Source organism: Dendropsophus ebraccatus, chromosome 7 (assembly GCF_027789765.1).
Source record: "Dendropsophus ebraccatus isolate aDenEbr1 chromosome 7, aDenEbr1.pat, whole genome shotgun sequence".
NCBI lineage: Eukaryota > Metazoa > Chordata > Amphibia > Anura > Hylidae > Dendropsophus > Dendropsophus ebraccatus.
Genome location: NC_091460.1, coordinates 41,190,355 through 41,217,818, shown reverse-complemented (window position 1 = coordinate 41,217,818; position 27,464 = coordinate 41,190,355). Strand labels below are relative to the sequence as shown.

Genomic DNA, 27,464 nt, shown 5'->3' with positions numbered 1-27,464 from the left:
GCGTGCCATCCATGACACCAGTTTGGCGCTGAGGAACACCCACATGACTAGTTGAGGGTAATTTGCATACAATGTGGTACATTTTTTTTTTTTGGTGGTGGTGGGGGGGGTAAATGCAAAGCTCATAGGTGTCAGTTACACATTTCTAAACAATGTGGGGGCTTCATAACACCGTACATCTAGCTTCCTGGGCATTTTGGCAGTGATTGTTCCCTTTGAAGGGGTTATCCAGCACTACAAACACATGGCCACTTTCTTTTAGAGACAGCACCACTGTTGTCTCCAGCTTGGGCGGGGTTTTGCTGCTCAGTTCCCTTGAGATGAATGGAGCCTAATTGCAAACCGCACCTGAACTGGAGACAAGAGTCGTGCTCTCTCTGAAAGAAAGTGCCCATGTTTTTGTAGCACTGGATAACCCCTTTAAGAACCAAGCAGGCCTAGAAGTGACTGGATGTTGGACTTAGGTTCTTTTATTTACTAAGAATTCATCAGCTTTTCCCAGTGCTTCTCGTAATCTGAATTTGTGCTAGTAAGTTGACAATTTATGACTTCATGTAATTGTAAATGCATCTAGAGTCTGAGATTTGGTTGCGTGCAGGCCCTGTGGGATTTTCAGAACATCAAGAAATGGATCAAATCAATTGACTATATATATAGTTCTCAAGTGTTTTGTAGAGAGAAATAAAAATTCTTGTTTCTTGGAAATAATTACCTGTCAGAGCCGTTCCAGGCACACTCAAACTTGTCAAATATGCAGTCATTCTCATACAGGGAACATAACTTGCTTCTAAGGTAATCATGAACCTGCAGGATGAGAAATAATACTAGTGAAAATTCCATAAACAATTTCTACCATTGTGTTTCATCTTTTAGGCTGGTTTTACATGAATGCAATTTGGATATATTTTTGTGCCTGTATTACAGCAGCAAAGTTCCAGTCCAACTACAAATGGGATGACTGAACCGACAGCTGTCAGTTCGAGCCTTATACTTGGTCTCCGAGACCTCCACCAAAACCACTGGGTCTTGAAGGTTACCTCTTTATTGAGGCCCATCAGCCAGACGTGATTATGGTCTGTATATACCGGAGATGTGTTGCGGAACAAAAAGCTCCCAGTATCATGGTTTATTATGATGTTGGGAGCTCTAAATCAGTTTAAATCTTGGCACTACAGTACTGACACATGCGTGCGGCTCACAGCATCATAATCATAATAATCATTTTGTAGCACATCGTCCTTATTTACAGACCATGCACAGAGCATGGGAATAAGGTCTATGGCAGTCACTGTAGTCTTGCAAGACAGCCTTGTCCTTACGTCTCCTTAGGTAGAAGCTTAATTCACTTCTGTTGTTTCCCAGTGGCTTATTGTAAATTTATACTTCTACAGCATATATAATGTATCAGTACTATTTACTGGTAACTTAGTTTTGCCTGTATAAAATAATTAGACCCATGCAGTGTCCCGTCATTTATCTATAAGCTGCTGTGTTATAAATGTATCCTAATAGCTAAATTCAGTCTGGTTATTGTGAGTTAAATTTGTATAATCTGTCAAATGGCCTGGTGTACTGCCACAAATGCATACATTAGGTATTAGCATGTGCAAGGGTTAATGTCTCTCTGTACTGCCATCACTGTATGGGTGCTGGGAGGCTCCATCTCCTAATACATAGTTATGAGAGGCTGGCAGCATGAACAATGGCTGCTCTTTACACCTAATTACAAGCTTACCTGAAAATAAAATTAATTTAGAATGATTATAGTGCACTATAATCATTTTTCATCTGACGTTAGTTACACTTTAAGCCATAGAACTGATTTACCTGGTATGTTTCAATGGATCTGCAGAGGGAGTCCTAACTACTATATGGATGCACATATGGGTGCACAGATGAGCGTAACTGCATGGAGACAGAAGGACCTCACTACTATTGGGGGGCACAGAGGGGTCCTAACTACTATATGCACAGTGCTGGACTATAATAATTTTTCATCTTCAATTATAGTTACACTTTAAGTCATAGAACTGATTTACCTGGTATGTTTCAATGGGTTTGGTTTCCATGTTTAGATCCCAAACTTTGACAGTGAGGTAATCACGTGTGAGCATGTACCGGCCGCTGTGACTGAATTTGACGTCAGAAACTGATGAGATGATTTCAGAAAAGAATGATCTGTTGCTGGGGTCTTCTGGTTCTTCATAAACTGCAAGGAAGCATAAGGTATTATACTGACATTATATATAGTTTCAAACCAAGTAAACACAGTATATATATATATGTGTGTGTGTGTGTGTGTATATATATATATATATATATATATATATATATATATATTAAATAAACAACAACACAAACCTCCACTGCTCACACTGACTGGTCATACACATTCAATAACTGATGGCACAAACTCATCCTACAGCTATTTCACCTGACTCCACCATAAACTCTTAGGTTAAAGGATCTATTCCTATACTGTTTCAGTAGCTACATGAATTTTTGCAGCATTTTCAATTATGAACACGCCCAGAGTTTTGGCCACGAGAAATTAAAGAAAAAAAAAAATGGGGCACATATGCCCCGTGGGTTATATGCATATCTCCCTCAGCAAGGGGGGTAGTATCAGGTCCAGATGATGAATCCAACTCTGCAAGATGGGCTACAGTGGCTTGCTGGTCTGACCCTCTATTGGACTGCTAGGCTGACTATACCCAGTGACGTAGCTACCATAGAGGCAGGGAAGGCAGCTGCTATGGGGCCCGTGCAGAAGGGGGGCCCGGGGGGGAAGGTAAGAGCATGTGTCCAGTTCTGCTTAACTCTGTACTGCACTGCACTGCAGTGTGTAAGTAACGCAATGTTTACTTACATGCTGCCACACAAAAAAAGGGTTAACAAGCAGAAGATAGAGATTTCTGCTTCACTGCACTATTAACCCCTGACCTCTGTTCTCCAGCTGGCAATCAAGTAGAATTATGTGCAGAGCTCCATGTAGAGGTCAGGGGTTATCAGTGCATGAACAGTAAAGCAGATTTCTCCTTGTCTTCGGATTCTTGGGTCACCTACACACTACAGTATATAAGGGATTAAGCAGCAGGTACTCTGCTCCTGCACCTATGTATTTAACCATACTGTGGACTGTCATAGCAAGCAGCCATTGTCTCTCTGCTCTGCCAGTCACTCTTGTGGCTGCAGCCATGATTCTGCCTCTGGCCACAAGAGATTTTATTTTTTTTCCACATCACAGAGCTGTATGATGACCACGGGTTGCTTCCAGGTGGGGCCCGTGCATGCAATATGGTACTCAAGGTCAGAGCTGTCCAAGAGAAGACATTCGAGGTATCCAAATAGATTAAAATAAAGAAATGTATTTGGTTAAATAGCACAAATATGATGCGCTTAAAGGACATGTGTCCTCTTCCTCAGATATAAAGTAATGCAATGAATGCATAACAGGTAGTGGGGACTGGTACGTAAATAAACTACAAAAGAACCTGCCCAAATAGGCGTCCCTGAAATTAGGGGCGGAGTCAGTGACATCATCATATATACACAATACACATATTGACGAATGATTATATCAGCTTATACCAATCACTAATTAAAGTCAAATCACATAAGAATAGTAAAGCACATCGCACCATACATCAATTATAAAAGTTATAATCAGACTTAGAAAGATAGAAAAATAACATATCCATAGCATAAATAGTAGTAATTATTATAGCAATACCCAAGGATACCATTCAGCATAGTGATGTAGCAATGCTGGGGAGGCAATGTGCTCACACCGGACAAGATAACTGCTGCGGTCTAGGACGCCGCTACCTCTTGCTACCTCCCGAGGCGGGGTGGGCAAGTGCGGGAAAGTCCCACTCCTAATTAGCGATTGGTATATACATTTGTATTTTTTTTATTTGAAGTTGATAAAATCATTTGTCAATATGTGTATTGTGTATATATGATGATGTCACTGGCTCTGCCCCCCACATCAGGGATGCCCATTTGAGCAGGTTCTTTTGTAGCTTATTTAACTGTACCAGTCCCCACTTCCTGTTATGCACTATTTTATATGAGGAAGAAGACACATGTCCTTGAAACGCGTCATATTTGTGCTTTTTAACCAAATACATTATTTTAATCTATTGTCTTCTCTTAAACAGAGTTGGCCCAGAGTACCAATTTTTTTTTGTACTTTTTGTTTACACAGAGTTTTAAGCAGACTTTTCCTTCCCCAGGCCAATATTCAATACACTGCCTCAGCCTTATATCTATATACCCTAGACAGTGGCTTATCCATGCTTTCCCTGCCAGAACCCAAGGATTATGCTTTGTCAACCCCTTTCCACTAGCCAAATCCTGGTCATGCCCCAAGTCAACATTTTTTGAGGACAGGTATTCAGCTTGTTTCTATCCTGGCTATTACCCGTCATAAACAACCATATATATCTACTGGGTGACACACCACTAAGCATAGCATTTACTTGATTTCCCTATTTAGGAACTGAACATTACAGCTATAGGTCTGGACATCTACTATCCAAATCAACATCAGGTTATGGAGCAGGAGATGCTAAGCAGATTGATAATGTACATAATTTAATAGGAGAGGAGGCTGCAGTAACACAGCACTGCCACTACACTGAGTACGGAGCTATCTGCTTCCTGTCCCATTTTAGATGTAGTGCAGGTGCCAAATGGCTGGTTGGCAGAGGGGGTGGGAGTTGTGTGTGTGTGTATATATTTTGGTCCAGCTAACAGTAGTCTGAAATGTATGGCAACTTTTGAGGTGATCATATGCCTTCTGTGCTCCTATAGATTATAATTGTGGGTGCTAGTATAGTCCAAGATGAAGAATAGACATATTTAAAGATATATTGTTTCCAAAAATTTTATTTAATATTTTAAAGTGAAAATCTGTATAAATCCTGCCAGGATAGAGAAAGCCTGTGAGTCCTGCTTCCTCCACCCACACACAGTGATTGACAGCTCACCCTATATAAAAACTCATGCAGGCAAAAGCTGTCACCCACTGTGTGGAGCGGGGGAAGCAGGATTTTCAGGCTTTCTCTATCAATCTTGGCAGCTTGTAATCAGCTTTCTACATGACAATAGTGGATGAGATGATGGAAAAGTATAAATCCCAGAGTGCAGAATCTCCATCTCTGTCCCTAGCTGACCAAAGATCGGTCACATGGCAGACCTAACTTTGAGAAATGAGAAAGTAGAACTTTAGCTACGGACACCTCCAAAATGTTTAATGTTCAACAGGTATAACTCTGTGCATGCACTTTTAGCAGCTGTTAAAGGGCTTATCCAGTGCTAAAAAAAACATGGGCACTTTCTTTCAGAGACAACACGACTCTTGTCTCAAGTTCAGGTGTGGTTTGCAATTAAGCTCCATTCACTTCAATGGAACTGAGCAGCAAAACCCGCCCAAGCTGAAGACAAGAGTGGGGCTGTCTCTGGAAGAAAGTGGCCATTTTTTGTAGCGCTGGGTAACCCCTTTAACCAAACTTGTGGTTCTGACCTGAGCCTTGTTTCTGACAACCCTCCAACCTCATTGTCTGGCTTATCTGCCTGGTACCTGTTGTCTGACTTCTATCTCCGACCTTGACCTTGTTCCTGACTTGGCTCCTGTCTCATCTTCTGGTCTGTTTGCCATCTCTAACAGTGGCCTTGTTGTTGTCTGCCAGGTAAGCATAGTCTTAGGGCCATATTACACCAACAGATTATCTGACAGATTTTTTTTTTAACCAAAGCCAGAAATGGATTTGAGAAGAGGAGAAATCTCTGTCTTTTCTTTATTACCTGTTCTCTGTTCATAGTCCATTCCTGGCTTTGGCTCAAAAAATCAGATAATCTGTTCGTGTAATGGGCCCTTACTCCTGGTAATGACCCTTTGATTCCAGATTTCTCTACTATCTTAGGGCCCTATTCCACCGGACGATTATTGTTCAGATTATCGTTAAATCGTTCGAATCTAAACGATAATCATTCGGTTGAAATGCAGTTAACGATTAACGACCGAACGAGAAATCGTTGATCGCTTTATAAGACCTGGACCTATTTTTATCGTTGCTCGTTCGCAAAACGTTCGCAAATCGTTCGCATTGAATAAGACGTTGTTTGGTCGTTCGCAGTAGATACAAACGCAATAGCGAAGAAATAGCGAAGAAAAAAACGATCGCAAATACGATAATAAGTAACGATTATCGTTCCATGGAAATGAGTGAACGTTTTCAGGTCTTTCGCAATAGCGGTCGCTTGAGATCGTTAGTCGTTAACGATTATGCGAACGATAATCATCCGATGGAATAGGGCCCTTACACTGACAACTGATGACTAGAGATGAGCGAACCGGGTTTGGGTTCGAGTCGATCCGAACCTGAACGTTCGGTATTTGATTAGCTGGGGCTGCTGAACTTGGATAAAGCTCTAAGATTGTCTGGAAAACGTGGATACAGCCAATGACTATATCCATGATTTCCACATAGCCTTAGGGCTTTATCCAAGTTCAGCAGCCACCGCTAATCAAATGCCGAAAGTTCGGGTTCGGATGGACTCGAGCATGCTCCAGGTTCGCTCAACTCTACTGATGACTATTTGGGGGCTACAACCTGAAGATTATTCTGCAGCAGAGTTAATACCCCCCTGTGAGATTATGGGTGACAGCCAGGGATCCCCTAAAGGGATTATCCAGCTCTTGCTTCCAGAGACAGTACCACTCTTGTCTCCAGTTCAGGTGTGGTTTGCAATTAAGTTCCATTCAATTCAATGGAACGAATGTGACAACCTAACACCCATAAAAAAACATGACACATATGGCAACCTAATACGTCTAATAGCTTTTCAAGGGTTGCTAGGCAACCCATGTACTACATTTGCCTGTTCATTCTTTTTTGCTATTATTTTCTGTATACAGTGGTGTCGAGCATAATCCGTTCCGGGACCGTACTTGTAATCTAAATTCACTCTTAAACCAAAGCAAATTTTACCATAAGAAATCATAGAAATGCAGACAATTGGTTCCACACCCCAAAAATAATGATTTATTATTCTGAACAACATGTAAAACAAATGAAACCAACATTCAGAAACAGCGGAATATGTGATATTATAAGTTACTGTACAGTAATGGAGAGGATGGGAAACACAAGGGCGGACAGAGACTGCAGGGAGCATGAAGGAATGAGAAGGACAGATGTGGGCACAGTATAGCAGCGCTCTCTGTCCGGGGAGAGAGGGGTTACAGCTATGGAGAGATTACCTCCACAGTCCTGTCTCCTGATGCAAGCCCCAGCCTGAAGTGGATCTGCTATGATTTGGAAGGTGAGGGAGACTTCCTGGGTCAGATTACAGTGCTGTAGACCACACTATGCAGACCATACCCCTCCTCCACCCGCGCTTTCACCCAGTACATGGAGCTCTTAAACCAAAGCAATGCTCTTAAACCAAGTCACAATTTTGAAAAACTGAGAGCTCTTAATCCAAAACTCTCTTAAACCAAGTTACTCTTAAACCAAGGTACCACTGTATATGTATTTGCTGCTCTTATCACGCATGCTTTTTGTCATTGGAAGCTAAATATGCAGCATGTTTTTTAAGGTCATCTTCTTCCCTTTTCTTGTGCACTGTCTCAGCTCCTCTATATCCAGCCTGTCAGATGGCTTTGTACTGTTTATAGATTGCTGTGGGTAGAATGCTCACTGGTACAGGAGGCTACAAATTAGTATATTATTTGCATAGATTAGGTTTATTTTTAGAGTACTGCACCTGTATTTTTGGCTTGCTCTTTTTTCCTAACTTTATTTATTCTTTGGTTCAAATCCCTGTTGAAATCTAGTGGATGGTCGCTATTTAATGGCAAAGAATTTTTGTTATTTGCCATTAAATGACAGCCATCCACCAAATTTCAATAGTGTGTGACTATAGCCTTTCTGTGTTTTCAATCCACTCCTGGTTTTGGTTGCAAAATACTGACCAAATACTGAGCACAATTACTGTGTGTGAACATAGCCTTAAAAATGATACAATAATTAGAGATGATCGAATAGCTGAAAATCTTAGGTTCGATCAAGACAGCCCGGGTACCGCCTGGAATTCTGGGAGTCAGCCTATTACCTTCCCCACGGACCGGGAAGGCATCAGGAATCAAATGTGGAAGGTCCGGCAAGGTTCAAATCAAAGATTTTTGGCTGTTCGATCATCTAACAATAATGAGGGAAGAAATAAAGATCTATATTTCAGGGGATCTGAACCAAAGACTGAACTTCTGGCAGGTCTGTAGACAGATGAGTTACCCCTAGATGACAGCTTCTACACATTTGGGTTCAGAGATTGGCACACACAACTCCTGTTTAACACTCTGTTACGGTAGGATTGTGCATAATCCACTTCAGGAACAAACTACCCAAAGGTACCATGCTCACTAGGGGACTGCCAGCTACAGCACACTGTCAGCACCCGGGAACACCACAGCCCGGGAGCTGACAGATTCCCTTTAAGGTAACCTCTAATGTGTACATGTGGAGTAGAATTATTTCTGGCCCTTATATAACTTGTATATGGCCCTCTGCAAGATTTATCTTTGAAGCTGCTGTATTGGAATACACAAACTAAAAACCATTGCTGGGGGATCTCGCATAAAATCTGGAAGCCATTTTCTTGCATTTTCTGTTACTGATCTGCAATTGGAGGCCTATCCTGGAGATAAGACATCAATCATATTAACCTGAAAAGCCTCTTAAATTAAAAGGGTATTCTGTTAATTTTAAACTTTTATTTTGTTGCTGCCCTTGCGGAGAGTATAACAAACAGGCTATTCTTACCTTACTGCGCTCCCCTTGTGTCGTCCTACATCATGTTCGGGTCCCCGGCTGAATGATCCCGACTTCACTCGGCAGTGACAGCCGGCTCAATCACTGGCCACAGCGCTGTCTCGTTTCAGTCAGTGATTGGCTAAAGGGGCTCTCACTGCCAAGAAGATTTTGTCTTGGAAGTAGAGGTGGGATCGTTCAGCCAGGGACCCGAAGATGAAGTTTGAGGACACTAGGGGGGAGCGCAGAAAAGTAAGAATAGCATGTTTGTTATTTTCTCCACCAGGACATCAACATGTTACACCTGTGCCTGGCTCCATTATTGCACAGGACCCACCAACACCTTCAGCCAGGACACTTACACAGCCTATAGAGTATAAGGAGTCCCTGTGGATGCCCTCTGCCCGCTATTACCAGCATGAGGACTACAAGCCATCCCTCAGGTCTTCCTTCATTGTTCCACCTGATCATGTACTGGCTGCCTCAGTAAACTGATTACAGAACTGCTGTATCATAACCTGTTGTAACTCCACTGAATGAAGGGAAACACCACATGCAAGATACATGAATGGTATAATAGAAAATGCTATAATGTTTCATGCTCCCCCCCCCCCTCATATCTGGGGTTTTAAACACATACCTAGCAGCAGACCCATACTGCAACAATCATGGATTTGGGGCTCACCGTACGCTATGAATGCTTATTCTAAATTATATACTTCCCTTTGTGAAACTGTCATCAGTAATTCTAGACTGCCAGAAGGCTGAACACCACGTCTCACCCCACATCTGTCTAATTGATAATTACTATACTACAAGAATTCACATTTCTACTTGTTGTAAAAAGCTACAAAAACTACTTGAAAGACTTCCCAAATTTCACACCGATTAAGAGTTTCCATTTGTTTGAAAGAGAAAAACAGGATAGGCTGGTGACATGTCATTTTACAATTACTCCTCTTTAAAGGGAAACCATCAGCAGGTTAGAATCATCTAACCTGCTGATATGTCCCATTAGCACACAGGGCTCTGAGGATGAAGGGAAATTTCCATGATGTTAGAAGTTTATTCCCTATGCTTAAGTCATTTTAGTGCCCTGGGGGCCGGACCACTGCCCCCAGTGCACCAATCCTCTTGGTTAGCTCAGCCTGCTCTGCTGATATTCAGTGCTCCAAAACAACTTATTAGCACATGGATTAAACTCCTAATATCATGGAAACAGCACCGAAACTTACCTTCATCCTCAGCACCTCATGCACTATAGGGACATATCAGCAGCTTAAATACTTCTAACCTACTAATAGTTTCCCTTTAAAAGCCATTTCATTGATTTAATAAACTGAAAGAAAAAAAACAGATACATTATTAATTTTCTAATAAAAATAGAAAAAAAATACATTTGTGCCTCCCACTGTGGCAGACACCATGCAGAACCTAGAATTGCTGCTGAATGAAATAGAAGCATAAGGTAAAGGAATACAGATGGGTGGACTGCAGCACTAAGATAGATTACCAAATCTATGGTTATTCTGGGGGCATTCACACGTTCCGTAATTACGTCCTGTGCACAGACCAGAGTTCGAAACTCATTGCATCAATGTGGCTGTGTCAGTACAGTAGCATAAAGATTGAAACCATTTCTGAGATCCCGGCATCATCTTGAATGATAGTGCACTGTAGGATGGGAACTAACAACTTCAAACTGATATACAGGTAATCTATGCAGGATGCATTGAAAGGAAAAGTCCGGCGAAAATTTTAATTAAAGTATTGTATTGCCCCCCAAAAGTTAAAGTTAACAAATCGCCAATATACACTTATTACGGGAAATGCAGATAAAGGGCTTTTTTCCCTGCACTTACTACTGCATCAAGGCTTCACTTCCTGGATAAAATGGTGATGTCACTTCCTGGATAACATGGTGATGTCACTTCCTGGATAACATGGTGATGTCACGACCAGACTCCCAGAGCTGTGCGGGCTGTGGCTGCTGGAGAGGATGATGGCAGGGGGACACTGAGGGACACAGGGCACTGGAGGGACACTGAGCATCCCTCTGCCAACATCCTTTCCAGCAGCCACAGCCCGCACAGCTCTGGGAGTCGGGTCGTGACATCACCAATTTATCCAGGAAGTGAAGCCTTGATGCAGTAGTAAGTGCAGGGAAAAAAGCACTTTATGTGCATTTCCCGTAATAAGTGTATATTGGTAATTTGTATAACTTCTTTGGGACAATACAATATTGTAATTAAAATTTTCACCGGACTTCTTGGATGATGATGGAAGTTATTAACCCCCTCAATAAAACAGCTTGGATCTCAGTTACCCCCCCCCCCCCTCCTTCTACAATCCCCCTACAATCTATAAGCTTTTCTTCCCATGAGAAAATGTTACATAAGGTACTAAGCAAGGTCACAGCAATTACCAGCAGGGCTAGTATATAAAAAACAAGCTATTTTTTCCCCTTGTCTTCATAAAGTCTGAGTAGTCCAGAATTGTGGAGGTTCATTATATGTTTTCTGGATCTGTGCCTAGGAATGGCTGCATCATAAACTAATTGCACGGCTTTGATGATAATGAAACAATTATTGGCACGCTACATTTGCTGGTGAAGGTCACCATTAATTAGTATGGATGATTTCGATGCTATTTTGCTACTGAAGTGGTTTACATCATTCAAATCAACAACTGCAACAAGTCCTATTCTATCGTTCCAAACACTCCATATATACAAGCTATTTTTGTTTCTTTATTAGAACTTTTAGGCTAGGTTCACATCCTAGGTTCAGTAAAATAAAAGCTAAATACGACTGTAATTTTTAGCGAAAATAAAACAATGGGTAAAAAGCATAGGATGTTTATTATGTTTCCCCACCACCTGCCCTTTCTGATTTTTTTTATTTGGCCAGACTTCTCCTTTAAGACTTCTCCTTTATTCTATATGCTGTGAGAACTGATGGCCAATTTCCTATTGACTTAAACGGAGTGCATTTTTATATTAAAAATACGGCCGTATTTCGACTTCAAAGTTACAGCCTTATTTTACCTTTATTTTACAGTGTGTGAACATAGCATTATTATAGGGGTCATCTTGTTGCTGGTCTTCCAATTATCAGCTGTGTAGGAAACTATGTTACAATTTTCTGTGGCACCCCACCGGAGAAATTAAGCATTTAAAGGTGTTCAATAAAACCAATGGATGTGCATTCCTAGATATTCTAGGTCCTCTACGGTGAGGTGACGTGTGGATTACAATGCACTCTCACCAAAGGAAATCAAGAAGTCATGTCCAGAAGAAATGTGTGTCCAATTATATAAACAAATACTAAATTTATTGCTAAAAAATAATAAAGCACAGTGCGTTTCGAAACCAGACTTGTCCGGTCTTGAAACACATTGTGGTTTATCAGTTTTTAACAGAAAAAAACTTTGCACTTTTTTATACAATTGGACCTGTGGATTGTAGAGGTGAAGTCATTGACTACTTTGGCCAGTGCAGTATTGGGTTTCAGAAGAGAGGTGATCTGGATCATGTATTTCTCTACAGTTATACAATGGCTGCCTTGTCAATGGAACTTTGTCAGATCTTATTAAAGCAGCATTAACTCTTCTAGTTAAAAAAATCTGGATTTAATCATATAGGCCACTGTTATTATTAATTATTTACATCAGTTTAGCTTCTACTGACCAGATGAAGGTCTTTGGAGAACTCGTCTAGCTGTGACCAATCCAGATTTATGGTAGAATAAATGGTTAGTGATGCTTCAGAGTATCTTTTAACCTTACACATTTCACTTTTCATTTTGAAAGGGTTGTCTCCTGTGTCTTTGTGACTTGCCCAGCCATCAACTTTCTGGTTGTGAGCTCTTCAGGCACATTATGCACATGATTTGGTTTTATATTTGGGTAATACCAAAATGTCATTGATATCTCTTCTGGATTATCCATTAACTGGCAAAAAAAAATTCTGTTTTGTCTTTGGCACAAATTCCCTGTATATCATCCTACAGGACGTCCTCTGGATATTATCCTACATGATATTCTCTGAATGTCATCCTACATGACGTTCTCTAGATATCATCCTACAGGATGTTCTCTGGATATCATACTACAGGACGTTCTCTAGATATCATCCTACAGGATGTTCTCTGTATATCATCCTACAGGATGTTCTCTGGATATCATCCTACAGGATGTTCTCTAGATATCATCCTACAGGATGTTCTCTGGATATCATCCTACAGGATGTTCTCTGGATATCATCCTACAGGACTTTCTCTGGATATCATCCTACATGACGTTCTCTAGATATCATCCTACATGACGTTCTCTAGATATCATCCTACAGGACTTTCTCTAGATATCATCCTACATGACGTTCTCTAGATATCATCCTACAGGATGTTCTCTGGATATCATACTACAGGACGTTCTCTAGATATCATCCTACAAGATGTTCTCTAGATATCATCCTACATGACGTTCTCTAGATATCATCCTACAGGATGTTCTCTGGATATCATACTACAGGACGTTCTCTAGATATCATCCTACAGGATGTTCTCTGGATATCATCCTACAGGATGTTCTCTGGATATCATCCTACAGGATGTTCTCTGGATATCATACTACAGGATGTTCTCTGGATATCATCCTACAGGATGTTCTCTAGATATCATCCTACAGGATGTTCTCTGGATATTATACTACAGAACTTTCTCTGGATATCATCCTACAGGAAATTCTCTGGATATCATCCTACAGGATGTTCTCTGGATATCACCCTACAGGACTTTTTCTGAATATCATCCTACAGGATGTTCTCTGGATATCATCCTACAGGACATTCTCTGAATATCATCCTACAGGATATTCTCTGGATATCATCCTACAGGACGTTCTCTAGATATCATCCTACAGGATGTTCTCTGGATATCATACTACAGGACGTTCTCTAGATATCATCCTACAGGATGTTCTCTGGATATTATCCTACATGATGTTCTCTGGATATCATCCTACAGGATGTTCTCTGGATATCATACTACAGGATGTTCTCTGGATATCATCCTACAGGATGTTCTCTAGATATCATCCTACAGGATGTTCTCTGGATATTATACTACAGAACTTTCTCTGGATATCATCCTACAGGAAATTCTCTGGATATCATCCTACAGGATGTTCTCTGGATATCACCCTACAGGACTTTTTCTGAATATCATCCTACAGGATATTCTCTGGATATCATCCTACAGGACATTCTCTGAATATCATCCTACAGGATATTCTCTGGATATCATCCTACAGGACGTTCTCTGGATATGATCCTACAGGACGTTCTCTGGATATCACCCTACAGGACTTTTTCTGAATATCATCCTACAGGATATTCTCTGGATATCATCCTACAGGACATTCTCTGAATATCATCCTACAGGATATTCTCTGGATATCATCCTACAGGACGTTCTCTGGATATGATCCTACAGGACGTTCTCTGGATATCACCCTACAGGACTTTCTCTGGATATCATCCTACAGGACGTTTTTTGCATATCATCCTACATGACGATATCTAGATATCATATTATAGGACGTTCTCTGGATATCATACTACAGGATGTTCTCTGGATATCATCCTACAGGACGTTCTCTGAATATCATCCTACAGGACGTTCTCTGGATATCATCCTACAGGTCTTCCAGGCTAATTTGGAGATTAACAGGGTATACTCACCTGGGACACTTATGGCATATCCACAGGATATGCCATTTATGTCACTTAGATGTGGGTCCCACCTCTGTGACCTGCATCTATCTTTAGATCGAGGTCACCCCACCCCCCTCGTCCCCTGTCCCCCTTCAGCTTGTTTGCAGCTGTATGTGGTGGTCGGGAAGTCAATTTGCGTAACTCCCATTGACTATAATGTAGCCCTTAAAGCGACTCTGTACCCACAACCTGACTCCCCCAAACCGCATGTACCTTCGGATAGCTGTTTTTTTTTTTTTTCCAAATATTTTTATTAGATTTTTCACATTTTATCTATAACAATACAGTTACATATCAAAGGAAGACATAAATAGGATACAATATAGTAACAAAACAATTTTGCTATAAAAAACAATAGAATCTAAAGAACAAAAATGAATGCTCTACAGGATCGAAAGAAATGTAGATAAAGAATCTCTATCTGTAATATAATTAAGGAACTCTGAGTACTCCTAGGGTGCCCCTTGCCTCCGCCGTCTGATACCAAACAGTATTACAAAAGTGTTTCATAACAGCTTCCCTCTCCTCCTGCGACATAACCTTTATGAGAAAAAAATTCCATTTTTTAATGAAATTTTTTGTGGAAACATCTTTGTTGCGGATTGCATCCACCATTTCCCAATGAAGAGTTTCTTTAAGCGAGGTTGTTAGCTCAGAAATAGTGGGAAGTGTGTCAGAGATCCAGTGGTTTAGTAAGCCTTTTAAGGCTAATAACAGAGTAAGATGAATACATTTTGAGGCTATAGGTTTTTCAGAGGGATCTCCATCCCCGGCCACCACAACATGAAAAACATAACTGAGTAGAGTTAGAGGTATGGATTCATTCCATGTATTCTGAATAAAGGTTTGTACTAATTGCCAGTATGTCTGAATTTGAGAACAAGACTAAACACAGTGTAATAAATCTGCGCTAGGTTCTTTACATTTTGGACAATATGTCAAGAAATCATCTGGCATGGTGGAGTAAGAAAAGTAAAAAGCGTAAATTGCCTTATGGAGTAGCCGGAAGTGGATTTCCCTCCATCTCACACTGGGAGTGGCTGCAGTAACATATCAGATGCTATTTAGCAATTTTTCTTCCAAATTATCTGTTTGTATTTCTGCAGCCCATTTCCGAAGAAAAGGGGGAGGAGATTTGTGTAAGGAATCAACACATATCCTACGGTATATTTGTGAAAGAGATAAGGTGGGAGAAGAATTGGAGCATAGAAAATCAAAATCATTAGTTTTTCTGCCTTAGCACAAGATTTAACTCTATTAATAGCAAAAGAACACAGTTGTTCAAATAAAACCTGGCGATGGGGAGGGATATCATACTTGTCTCTAATTTTTTCCCAAGATAACAACTCTCCCTTATCTGAGTCCAGTAAGTTACTTAAGTGAGTGATTTGTTTTTGTTTCCATACCATATAGTCAGGATTGATGTTACCATGTAGAAAGAGGGGATTGTCCCATAATGGGAAAAACTTAGAAAGACTAAATGGGAGTTTATACAATTTTCTTAAAGCTTTCCATGTGGCCACGGTATCAGCGATAATAACATTGTGTTTTAAATGTGAGGGTAGTTCTGAAATAGAGAAATGAAGAAGCGAAGCCAAAGGCCAAGCAGAAGAAAGAGCAGACTCCGAGGAATAATTAGAAAAGAAAGAAGTACCGTTAATCCAGTCTCTGATGTGTCTGAAAATGGAGGCCAAATTATAGAATCTGATATTAGGTAATTGAGTACCACCTTTATGTTTGGGGAGGCTGAGAGTATCATATGCTATTCTTGGTCGTTTTGACCTCCAAATAAATTTGGTAAAGGCTGATCTGAGTCGAGAAATATCCTTATGTTTTAGTAGTAAGGGGATTATTTGTAAGGGATACAATAATTTAGCAAATGACATCATCGGATAGCTGCTTTTAATCCAAGATCTGTCCTGCGGTCCGTTCGGCAGGTGATGCAGTTATTGTCCTAACAAAACAACTTTTAAACTTGCAGCCCGTGGCAAACGGGAATATCTGTGCCCTAACTTTGCACCACCCCTCCGTCCCTCCTCCCGACCCTCCTCATCATTAGGAATGTCACTGAAACATTTTCTCCATGCTGAACATTGCACAGGTGGTTAACGATCCAGCCCATGTTCAGTATTCACACAGCTGACGAATAGGAGACAACCTGCCTGGAGCATTCCTAATGATGAAGAGGGTGGGGAGGAGGGACAGAGGGGTGGTGCAAAGATAGGACACAGATACTCCTGTTTGGCACGGGGCTGCAAGTTTAAACATTTTTTTTTAGGACAATAACTGCATTACCTGCCGAACGGACCCCAGGACAGATCTTGGATTAAAAGCAGCTATCTGAAAGTACAAGTGATTTGGGGGGGGAGGGGGGGGGTCAGATTGTGGGTACAGATTCGCTTTAACACTGTTTACGTAAATCTGAGATATGCCATAAGTGTTACAGATGAGTATACCTCTTTAAGGTCTAAAACAATGGAGTGTTATATCCACTAAAGATTAATTCCCCTGATTTCCTGATTTATAGACTGACGGTATGTTCACACCTACATAATCCGCTGTAGACTCCACACTGTGGAAAATTTGCAGCAGATTTTGCTACCCATTGACTTCAATGGGACTGAATTTAGTCTGACAATCCTCCACTGCTCCTGTCATTCAGTCAAACAGTCATTGATTGGGCATTTCCTTGTGTCAATAAGGGACCAGAAAGTGGTCGGTAAGGATATGGTCAAGCTTTGGACTTTACTATTTCGCTTACAAGAGGGATAAAATGGGAAAAACGCTTAACTAACTTATTCAGTTTCTTACAGGAATTACAGTATAGACCCCATAAGGATATTTCCTTAAAAGAATTGGTCCATAATCCAAAATAGCATCTCTATCACTATTTATTTCCAACAAATAATGTCATAGGGCCTCCCAGTCATCTCTCAGCAAAGACCCAACGGCCAGCTGAGAAAACCAGTATCCACCATAGTTGTCTATATGTAAATTGATATTGATCTGATGAACTGAAGATTGATATACACAACTGAATTGGCAAACCATAATTGGTAAAGAACTTACGTTTACAATGCTTGTCGCACAGCGCGGACGCCCTCATGTCGCACAACCTCAGGGATCCTTTGCTGCTGCTGTACACAAATAGGTTGCAGTGATAGGGGTGAAATTCGGCGGCCGTGATGACTTCGGTCAGGTCTTCCATGTTTGCGGGCTTGATGTCTACAATGTCTGATATTACAGATGGTTAAGGATAAGTAATGTCATGTTCAGTACAGTATTCACGCTCTTTGGGGATAATTAAAGCTTCCCATTTCAATTCACTAATGTAAAAAGCTGGAACAATTCTAATAGCGGTGTAATTGTCTCCTTTGCACACGAGTGGCGGTTCAATCAATTCCAGAAAATTAGCAAAGTAATTTACAGTTATCAGAATTAACCTAGTTCCATGCTGTACAGAAATAGAGAAGCGACACCTCAGCTATTGGGTAAGAACAGTGGGATTGTGTCTTGCTTATAGAGGTGGCATTATTACATGACTATACGACCAGCTAATAAAGTTGGTGGATGCCCCTGGGCAATAAAAATTGGATGTGGAGGTCTAACCCATTTCTGGAACCTCCACAAACTATAGTATGCATTAAATGGGTTATCCAGGACAAAAAAGCATAGCTGCTTTATTCTAAAAACAGCGCCACCCCTTTCCTCAGGTTGTGTGTGGTATTGCAACATAGCTTCATTTACTATGGGACTGATCTGCAATAACATACATAAACTGAGGACAAAAGTGGCGCTGTTCTAAAAAAAAGCAGCTATGTTTCTCTAATCCTGGATAAGAATTATTTATCATGTTCTATGTTAACCTGTTTTGTACAGACATCAATCCTCCAGGATTAGATTCTTTTCTATGTAAAGTAATTCCATCTTTTTCTATTCCTGCTTGATATCTGTATGCACCAAGAAAGCAATGGTCTGCAGGAAACCCAGCATACTGGACATGAGCCCTGTGCCCCCCCTTCTTATGTAAAATAATATCCTCCAATAATAATTCCTAGATGATTGTATTTTATAATAATAAGCCTAGTAATAATAGTAGTAACATGTCCAAGCTCTTTGGATTATTAAGGGTATTAAATAGCTGAGATAAGCAGCTGCTAGAGAGAGGAAAGACTATAAGAAGCGCTGTTTCCTGGTACTATCGGCAAGGTAATAGTTTTCAGGGCCATTTACATTCAAATTTCAATAATGTAATTTGCCTTTCCTGAAAAACTCGAGACTGAAATGCAAATCTCCTGGATCTCCTGCTTGGTGTATGTGCACCTTGTCTGCATAGAGAGAGCTAAAGTAGCTGAAAGTGCCTTTCCAGCTAAGAAAATCACCTGTTAATACTAGTCCAATTCAAAGGGAGAAAAATGGATTTATTCAAAATCCGGTAAAATCCATCATAGACACAAAGAACACTGCTCAGGTATTTCAGGCCGGAAGTCGCATGTTGTACTGCATTGGCAGCTGCCGTTTCATAATAAGTAGTACGATTAGTCGCATAATAAGTATTATGATTGGTCCTCTCTAGATTACATTGGAAGCCCATCTAGGTCATGTGACACATAGCAAGGAGTGAACACACTGCACATGTACTTCTCCCAGCTCGCTCTCCTGATCTGTCACGGTCTGAACACTCAGACAGTGCCCCTTGAAATAAAACAGATCACCCACTCCCACCTCATGTGTCCAACCTGATGTGTACCACACACATGAATGTTAAAGCGAATGTACATCACTTTTTTTTTTTTTTTTTACATGAACAGACCAGTACTGGCGCGGGGAAGCCAATGCCGCAGTCCCTTTTTTAACCGACACTCCGTTCCTGTGCATGGCACCGGTGTATTAGCTCTGTAGACTGGCACCATGTGCTGGAATTGGGTGGCGGTTCAAAAAAACGACCGTGACACCAGCATTTCCACGCCAGAACTGGTCTGTTTATGTAAAAAAAAGTGATGTACTAGTGGTACAATGTACAATGTAACATCACTTTACTGGTTTTCTCCCCCCATGGATCTAATCACTTTCTGGTTTCCTCTCTGAATCGTGAGCCCCTTGTTGCCATACAACACAAAAGATACGTTTCCACATCTTCCCTTGCTCTAAGGCTCAGTGGAGACCAACTGCCAGTACTTATTGGATATTGCAGTTAAAACGAACATACCTGGTCCACCTTAGTGGGTAATAACCAGGAGTAACCTGGTGTTATCAAACAAAGCAGGCGTCTTAGTAAGTCAGTATCTCTCATACTGTACAGTTTCAAAATTACGTTTTATTTCACTCAATGCATCAGGTTAGACCCAGTTTTCTTAATGACACAATCTTGTACCTAAGGTCTGGGGACACATAACTGGTATGAGGAGATGATACATGTTCTAATATTCACCTAGTACATTCCTAAACCATCTGTACAGGAAGGATTTTGGTATAAGAGCCCCGGTGTGTTTAATATTTCACATTGCGCATGGTTGTTTTGCATGTAAATGAGACACTTCAGATTCCTTGCACAGAACGGAAAGCCAATAAAAATAATTACTACTACAAAGAGATTGTATTATCAGTCAGCTGCAAATGATGGGACTGCAGTAGTTACACACGATTGCTTAAAACCACAGGGGAAAGCCATTAGAAGTCATCTCGAGGAGTCATACAGGCTCTAAATGCTCCAAGTATTCTCCAGACAATTCTAGTGCAGCACAAAGGGAGGACGGGGAGTCTATGACAATTACTGGCGGCTGACAAGATACCTGTCTGTGCTGCAGTGGGATTTACCACTAGGGAAGGGATTAGAAATGATCCTTGCTTCTCAACTTATCAATGACAAATGCAGAGCAATCCATTGATCTGTAAAGTCCAATGACAAGATAGGATTCTGAAAGTAAAAGGTGAATCAGTTCTCCCATTGCACTCTAATGACCTGTGAGTTTGCTCATCCCAAAAGAGGACCTCCCAGCTCTCCTGACATGTCTGCTTTAGTGAGTAGTTATTGCGTTCTCTAAAAATTAACAATTGAGGAGAATTTTTTTTTGTAGAACTTATTTTTTGTTGTGATCCCTGCACTAAACCCTGCCTACAATGCCTGCCTACCTGGATGATCCACCCTAAACAGGGGCCCCTAACAGGGAAACGGTCCCTACAGTAACTAAGGGTCCTGTTATACGGACAAATATGGTTTCATGTACAGGTGCAAACAAGCGCCAATCAGCGACATAGGCATTAACATTTATTGTTATCTTCCACATATCTTCCTGTTTACATAAAAAAGATGTGTTCTTGATAACTATAGATTTTACTGCCGCAAAAAAGATCCAAATGGCCAATGAGCGGCTTTTCAGCTGATCACTAGCACTTATACATGGGCCGATTATCAGCTAATTGAGCATTTTCTAGGAACGCTCATTGCTGATAAATGACCCGTGTAAAAGTGCCGTCAGTGTACAGGAGAGTCATAGTCCAGGTCGGAGCCTCCAAATCACAATTGAAATACAAAAACAAGAACCAGGTGGGGGTGTCAGAACCAAAGGGTGACATCAGAACTGAAAAATGGCAAAGCACCATACCAGAAGTCAAGCCAGGTCAAAACAAGAAATCAATCCATAACACGAGATCGATCAGGGTTTAAACACTTAGACAACAAACTATTGAAAACATTTAATGAACATCTGACATTTCAAAAGGTTTTTAAATGACATAACTTTGATATTTTCCCTCACATTCGAAACATCGGATGGCTTTAAAATTCAGGAGTATACTGCAGTGTGCATAGTTCTATAAGGCGATTGGGGCCACAACCCTCAACACTACAAGGCGCTGATTTATTATGGTTTATTAGTGCCCTTGATCTCTACTGCCAGCCATTCAGAGTTGGGACATTAAGGGCCCTATTAAACCATAATCGTCCTAATCAGGCCGACTTAGCCGATTATCTCTCTGAGTAATAGAGACAACTCTTTAGGTCCAACACCAAAATCGTTGTCAGTCAACTGAACATAGCTACGCGTAATACCGATGCGCAGCTGGCAGCTTACGATTGAATAAACCGTTTTACATTACCTCTCCATGCTCCCGGTCTTCTTCTGCCCTCTGCAAGTTAAGGGCAAGGGCTGCATGGACATCATGTCATCATACCATGTCCGTGCAGCCCTTAGTAAAATTATTATCAAGCTGTTTAATAGGCTCAGTAAGTGAGAGCCAATCTAGCAGGTTGACGCTCATTTATATTATTGGTTGGGCCACCATTGGCCAATCTAATAGGACCCGTTCAGACTAGATAGATGATAGATAGATAGATGATAGATAGATAGGAGATAATGATAGATAGATAGATAGATAGATAGATAGATAGATAGATAGATAGATAATATGTTTATTTGACATTTCATACTTTTAGCCTTTACAATAGTTTACTGGCTACAGAATATGCCAAACGCTACAAAACAACACCATGAATTTTTGTAAATTCTACATGTGACACTGGCCTAACAAAGTTGGCTAAACCTGCTTATATTTCCAGGACTGGACCACTGTCTAATACATATGGGGGCCTCCCATCTCTCCCTTGACTGGTGATGTTAGGGTGAAAAGGATGGGGCATGTTGGATTTTAACCGTTCTTTGGAAGATATGCCCTCTCTTTTCTCAGAACGCATAAACTTTCGTGTATTGATGGATTGGGGGAAATAAAAATACGACCAACATCTATTGAAGGTGAATGCCACCTAAGATAACACTGCAATTTTTTTTGACAACATAATAGATAAGAACGTGTCCAGGACCTCTATTTAGAGGTGAAGTCTCTTTGATTTTAGGTGCACATCCTTGTAAAGCATCTTTCTCGGTTATAGATTTTACAGTGAATTTAGTCGAATTCTAATCTTCTTGGCAGATTTCTACACAGAACGCCGAGCACCATGTGACTTGAGAGGATTTATTGGTGAAAGAAGGCAGCCTGGAATAGAACATTATGCTGATTAAAATGAGAGGCTTTTCTTGATTTCCTAATTAATCTAAACCCCTAGGAGCCCTAAAGAGATGCAAACAGCCATTACTAAAATAGGATACCAGGCTCCTGGAAGTACCGAGCCCGAAAAAAGAAAAAAGACTATTGTGGGGACCATCCTTCCAGCACGGCTGTATAATTGAAAGTGATGCTATCACTGAGACTCTACAATACACCCAAGAGTATATGGAAAATAATCAGCTCTCCAGGAACTATGACTCTGCTTCAATTGACACAAAATAATTGAATCTAGATATCTGAAGACTTATAATAAAGCGTTCGGCTCCTCTGCTGAGCACATGCACTCTTTATTCGGTAATAAGTGAACCTATAGGCCAGCTGTCCTTATAGAGAGAGACTTCAATACATAGAAGCCTTTGTTCTGCATCTGTAGGTCCTTGTCAGTATAAAGCACTATAAATAATATAACACACAAAAAAGCTGGCTCTGAATAAAAAAAAAAAAGAAAAACCCATACGTAGAAGGTCTACAGCAAACTCCAATATGGACTCTACTAAGCAGCAGAAGAAGGTGAAGCACTTCTGGATCCTATGGCAAAACCTAGAATGGGGTCTGGGTGAAGAAGGCAAATGACCGCTGAGTCCTATAGTGAATTTACAAAAAGGGACTCCAAAACATTAGGTGGAAAGGAGAACATAGGTCAACATAGATAAAACCATCCAAAGTTTATGGCCAGGTGCAGGTTCAGGAGTCTGGCCGGCTGGAAAAGGGGAAGTGGCCTAATTTGAGACCGCCGTAGGAGTACGCTGGTCTTGATAAATTGCCCCCCTTCGTGTTGGTGCACAGTTCCCTATAGGAGCTGCCAGACTTTCTGCAGTGGCTCCCATAGATAATAAATGGAGTGGTGGTATGCATCTGCGATCACTGCTTCTTTCTTTTTGTCCCCTTTCTCCCCATAATCCTTCGAAAGCCCCTTTAATGTATTTACATGCCATGTGTATAGCCATTACAGAGAGATGTATACATAGGTGTGTAGTAAGCGCACCCTAGTGGTGGCTTTAGGCAGCCAGAATTAGTTCTTTTCATTCTATAGTATATATAGAAGGATCTATGCAGACAAATGTTTAACAACCCTCTAAATTAGATGCCTTTAGATTTATCTCTCATTTTCCTATTACCATTTTCCTATGTGCTCTTGTGCACACATGTAAGATATTATTATGGTCTATAGACGATCTTCACTACTGTTCATTTACATGAATAACTAAAGTTCTACTGAATATTTTTCACCCCTCCTCTCTGACCTGTTCCACAAGGGAATTACCCTTTATCCTTAGACATCCAGGGACATCTCCGTGCCATTTAAGCCCTGGTATTAGTTGTATAAAAGGATACTGAAGCTTCGGTCTGTGATTGCCAAGTGCCAGAGGTTAATCCTGAGATCATCGGCTGACATGTATGTCTCACAGTCACTGTTGACAGAGATGGAGTTGACATGGTACGTGTGTCCATTAGAAAATATTCTCCTTGGAGAAACTTCTACCATTAAATCCATAGGCTTAAGAACAGGCACCTAAAAATAGAAAACCCAAGTTTTTATATATCCATTTATATCCATCTACTTAAGATGCCAGACCATTGTGAATTCTCAACTATCCGTCGAATTCTCAACTATACAGTGCCTTTAACTGTACAACGGGGTTGCACAACCTGTGGCATATGAGGTCTGCATTGCTGGTATCACATGCTTATGTGTCCCCATGGTAAATAAAGACATGGTTGCCTGAATCATCTTTCCAATACAGAGAATCTATGTAATTGGGCTGGTTATACACTTCATTGGAGAGTAAAAGTGAAGCTGCAGGGAATGGTAAGCAATGTGGCTGATATTACCTGTAAGGAGGTCACGGTGGAAAGATCTTTCAGCTTCCCTTCTTCATCTTTGAGGTTGTACCCCTCTGGCCTCTTATCACGCTCACTAATTTTCCATAATTTAATTGTTTTATCTAGAATATAATAATATCACTATCATTATTATGTTAGTGTCTTGCCCAAACAGCAGGTCTAGCCAGTCAATCAATTGGTGACATTAAAATAGTGTACGACATTTAATATTCATGTTACTTACATACGTTTATAACTATGTCCATCATCCAATCATCCCATCCACACCTCTATCCACCTGACCATCCACCCATCACCTATCCAAGCATCCAATTCACCCATGTTTCCACCCATACATCCACTCATCCATCTATCCTTCCATCCATCCATCCATGTATAAATCCATACATCCATTTATCTTGCCATCTACTCATGTATCCATCCATTCAGTCAGTCAGTCAGTCAGTCATCTATCCATCCATCTACCTTCCCAGCTATCCATCAATCCATGTATGCCCCAACTAACCCATCTAACATCTATGCATTAATTCACTTCCAAACAAGTATAAATCCATTCATCTATTTATCTATCTATCTATCTATCTATCTAGTAAGGAATTCCCCACAGCACAGCTTAGAATTCAAACGTTGTGATTTATTTCATATCCAAAAACAGCAGTAAACAGTGCAACACAGCAAGGTGAGTCTGATGCGACGTTTCTGCGGCCTCCGCCGCCTTTCTCGCATCAGACTCACCTTGCTGTTTTGCACTGTTTACTGCTGTTTTTGGATATGAAATAAATCACAACGTTTGAATCCTAAGCTGTGCTGTGGGGAATTCCTTGTTATATACAACAGGCTCCTGGTCAAAGCCGTCCCTGCTGGCACTCGGATCCACTACTGGTATAGTGCTACCTATACACTGTGATATCTATCTATCTATCTATCTATCTATCTATCTATCTATCTATCTATCTATCTATCTATCATCTATCTATCTATCTATCTATCTATCTATCTATCTATCTATTTCACCATCTATCCTTTAACCAAGCTAAGTATGTATTGACTCCTCCATCAATCCATCTATTTACTTATCCATTCACCCACATATCCATCTGTCTATCTATTTATCGATCTATCTATCTATCTATCTATCTATCTATCTATCTACTTACCAACTTACCCATGGGTTCATCAATCATTCAACCATTTATCTATTCATCCATCCATCCACCCATGCAAAGATCTATGTATCCATCCATCCATTTCTCTATCCACTGATTCATTCATTCATTCATTTGTGTTTTTATTCATTCAACCAGCCATCCAGCTATCCACCCACCCACAAATCTACTCATCAATCCATCCATCATCTATTCATCCATCCATCCATCCATCCATCAATTTAGAAATTCATTCATCCATTCTTACATTTACCTATCCATCTCGCCATGTATCCATCCACTCTAATTATATATTGACCAATCCATCTATCCACACAATCATTCATCTATCCATCCATTTTTCCTTTTTACAGAGGGGTTTACTAACATCTGAGGTCTCAGTATTGGTGAGATATTTGCCCACACACATCAGACAAACCTTTGGCTGAGCCAGTTGACCCCGCAGGATTGGCTGATCACCTAGTATGTCGGAGAAACAGCTCAAAAATACACATGCTTGCCTTGGCTGAGGTGGGTGAAATAATTGTCTGCCAAACCAGGGTTCACCGAAGACTAATCTCATGGTAATAGTATTTTTTTTATTATGCAGTTAGTATAGACTGGTTATAAATCAAGATCAGTTTGCATTAGTTTATAAATAAAAAATGTGATGAGTGATGCCAATATAAGACCGTAAAATAGGTTCAAGCACAGATATTGAAATTGTAAATTGTAAATGTGCCTTTAAATCTTGTCATCTTTCCTATCCAAATATACTAGTACAAAATACAGCGTTATTAAGTGTGCACCTCTGTGTATTTCTATGTAATAGTGAGAGGGATTCTGCCGGCCCCTGTGGAGGAGCGCGCAGCACTTGTTATAACATCCGCATAAACATTCTTTCGCTCCTGTAGCAGCACATGGAGGCAGATGATCTGTGATCTTACCATTTGTTGACAGAAGGGAGTGGGCTGCGTTCTGCTGGGGGAGCCATTTAATCTTGTTAATTTTTTCTTCTATTTCCAAGCTCTTCAAATAATCAAATTCGGGCTCGTGGCTCTGGAAAGTGCTGTATACATTGTATTCGCCCTGACTGCAGGGTTCATTCTTACACTGCACATGGGATAAAGAAGACAATGCAATAGAAGCCTATTATACAGTTTATGATACACATTGTAGATGATGAAGCTGATTTGTGGGAAATTAAAAGGATTTCTCTATAGATTGCATCAAACTTTTTTTTATTTCTTCCAAGAATTCTTACGATTGCAATATTTTTTTAGGGCAATACTGGCACTTAGGCCAGGTTAACATTGAATGCTTTTGTCACCTTAAGGCTGGGTTCACACTACATATATTTGAGGCTGTATAGCAACCAAAACCAGGAGTGGATTGAAAACACAGAAAGGCTCTGTTTACATAATGTTGTAATTGAGTGGATGGCCGCCATATAACGGCAAATATTTGCTGTTATTTTAAAACAACGGCAGTTATATTGAAATAATGGCAGTTATTTACTGTTATATGGCGGCCATCCAGTCAATTTCACCATTGTGTGAACAGATCCTTTCTGTGTTTTCTTCAATCCACTCCTGGTTTTGGTTGCTATGAGGACCTGACAAGAGGACCAAATACTGCCTGAAATATACGTAGTGTGAACCCAGCCTAAAGGGAATCTGCCAGCAGACCTCTAAACTGCTGAGGGGATCAACAGGTAACCTAAAATATTCCTTAAAGGGGTTCTCTGGAGAAAAAAAAAATATATATATATATATATTTTTTTAAAACAGCTGGTTTCTGAAAGGTATATTTGTAAAT

General features: G+C 40.5%; 1 protein-coding gene across 3 annotated transcripts in view; it reads right to left on the bottom strand.

Annotated features, from left to right (window-relative positions):
* The window catches only part of PPP2R2C (protein phosphatase 2 regulatory subunit Bgamma), a 104,812-nt gene that overhangs the window by 4,175 nt on the left and 73,173 nt on the right, over positions 1-27,464 (bottom strand). For all 3 annotated transcript variants that reach the window (XM_069976415.1, XM_069976416.1, XM_069976417.1), the window contains 6 exons: positions 26,594-26,759; positions 24,490-24,602; positions 23,992-24,169; positions 17,662-17,826; positions 2,040-2,209; positions 713-804 (listed from right to left, as the gene is read on the bottom strand). In XM_069976415.1, the coding sequence (XP_069832516.1) occupies positions 713-804; positions 2,040-2,209; positions 17,662-17,826; positions 23,992-24,169; positions 24,490-24,602; positions 26,594-26,759 (884 nt within the window). The remainder of the gene's footprint in view (positions 1-712; positions 805-2,039; positions 2,210-17,661; positions 17,827-23,991; positions 24,170-24,489; positions 24,603-26,593; positions 26,760-27,464) is intronic.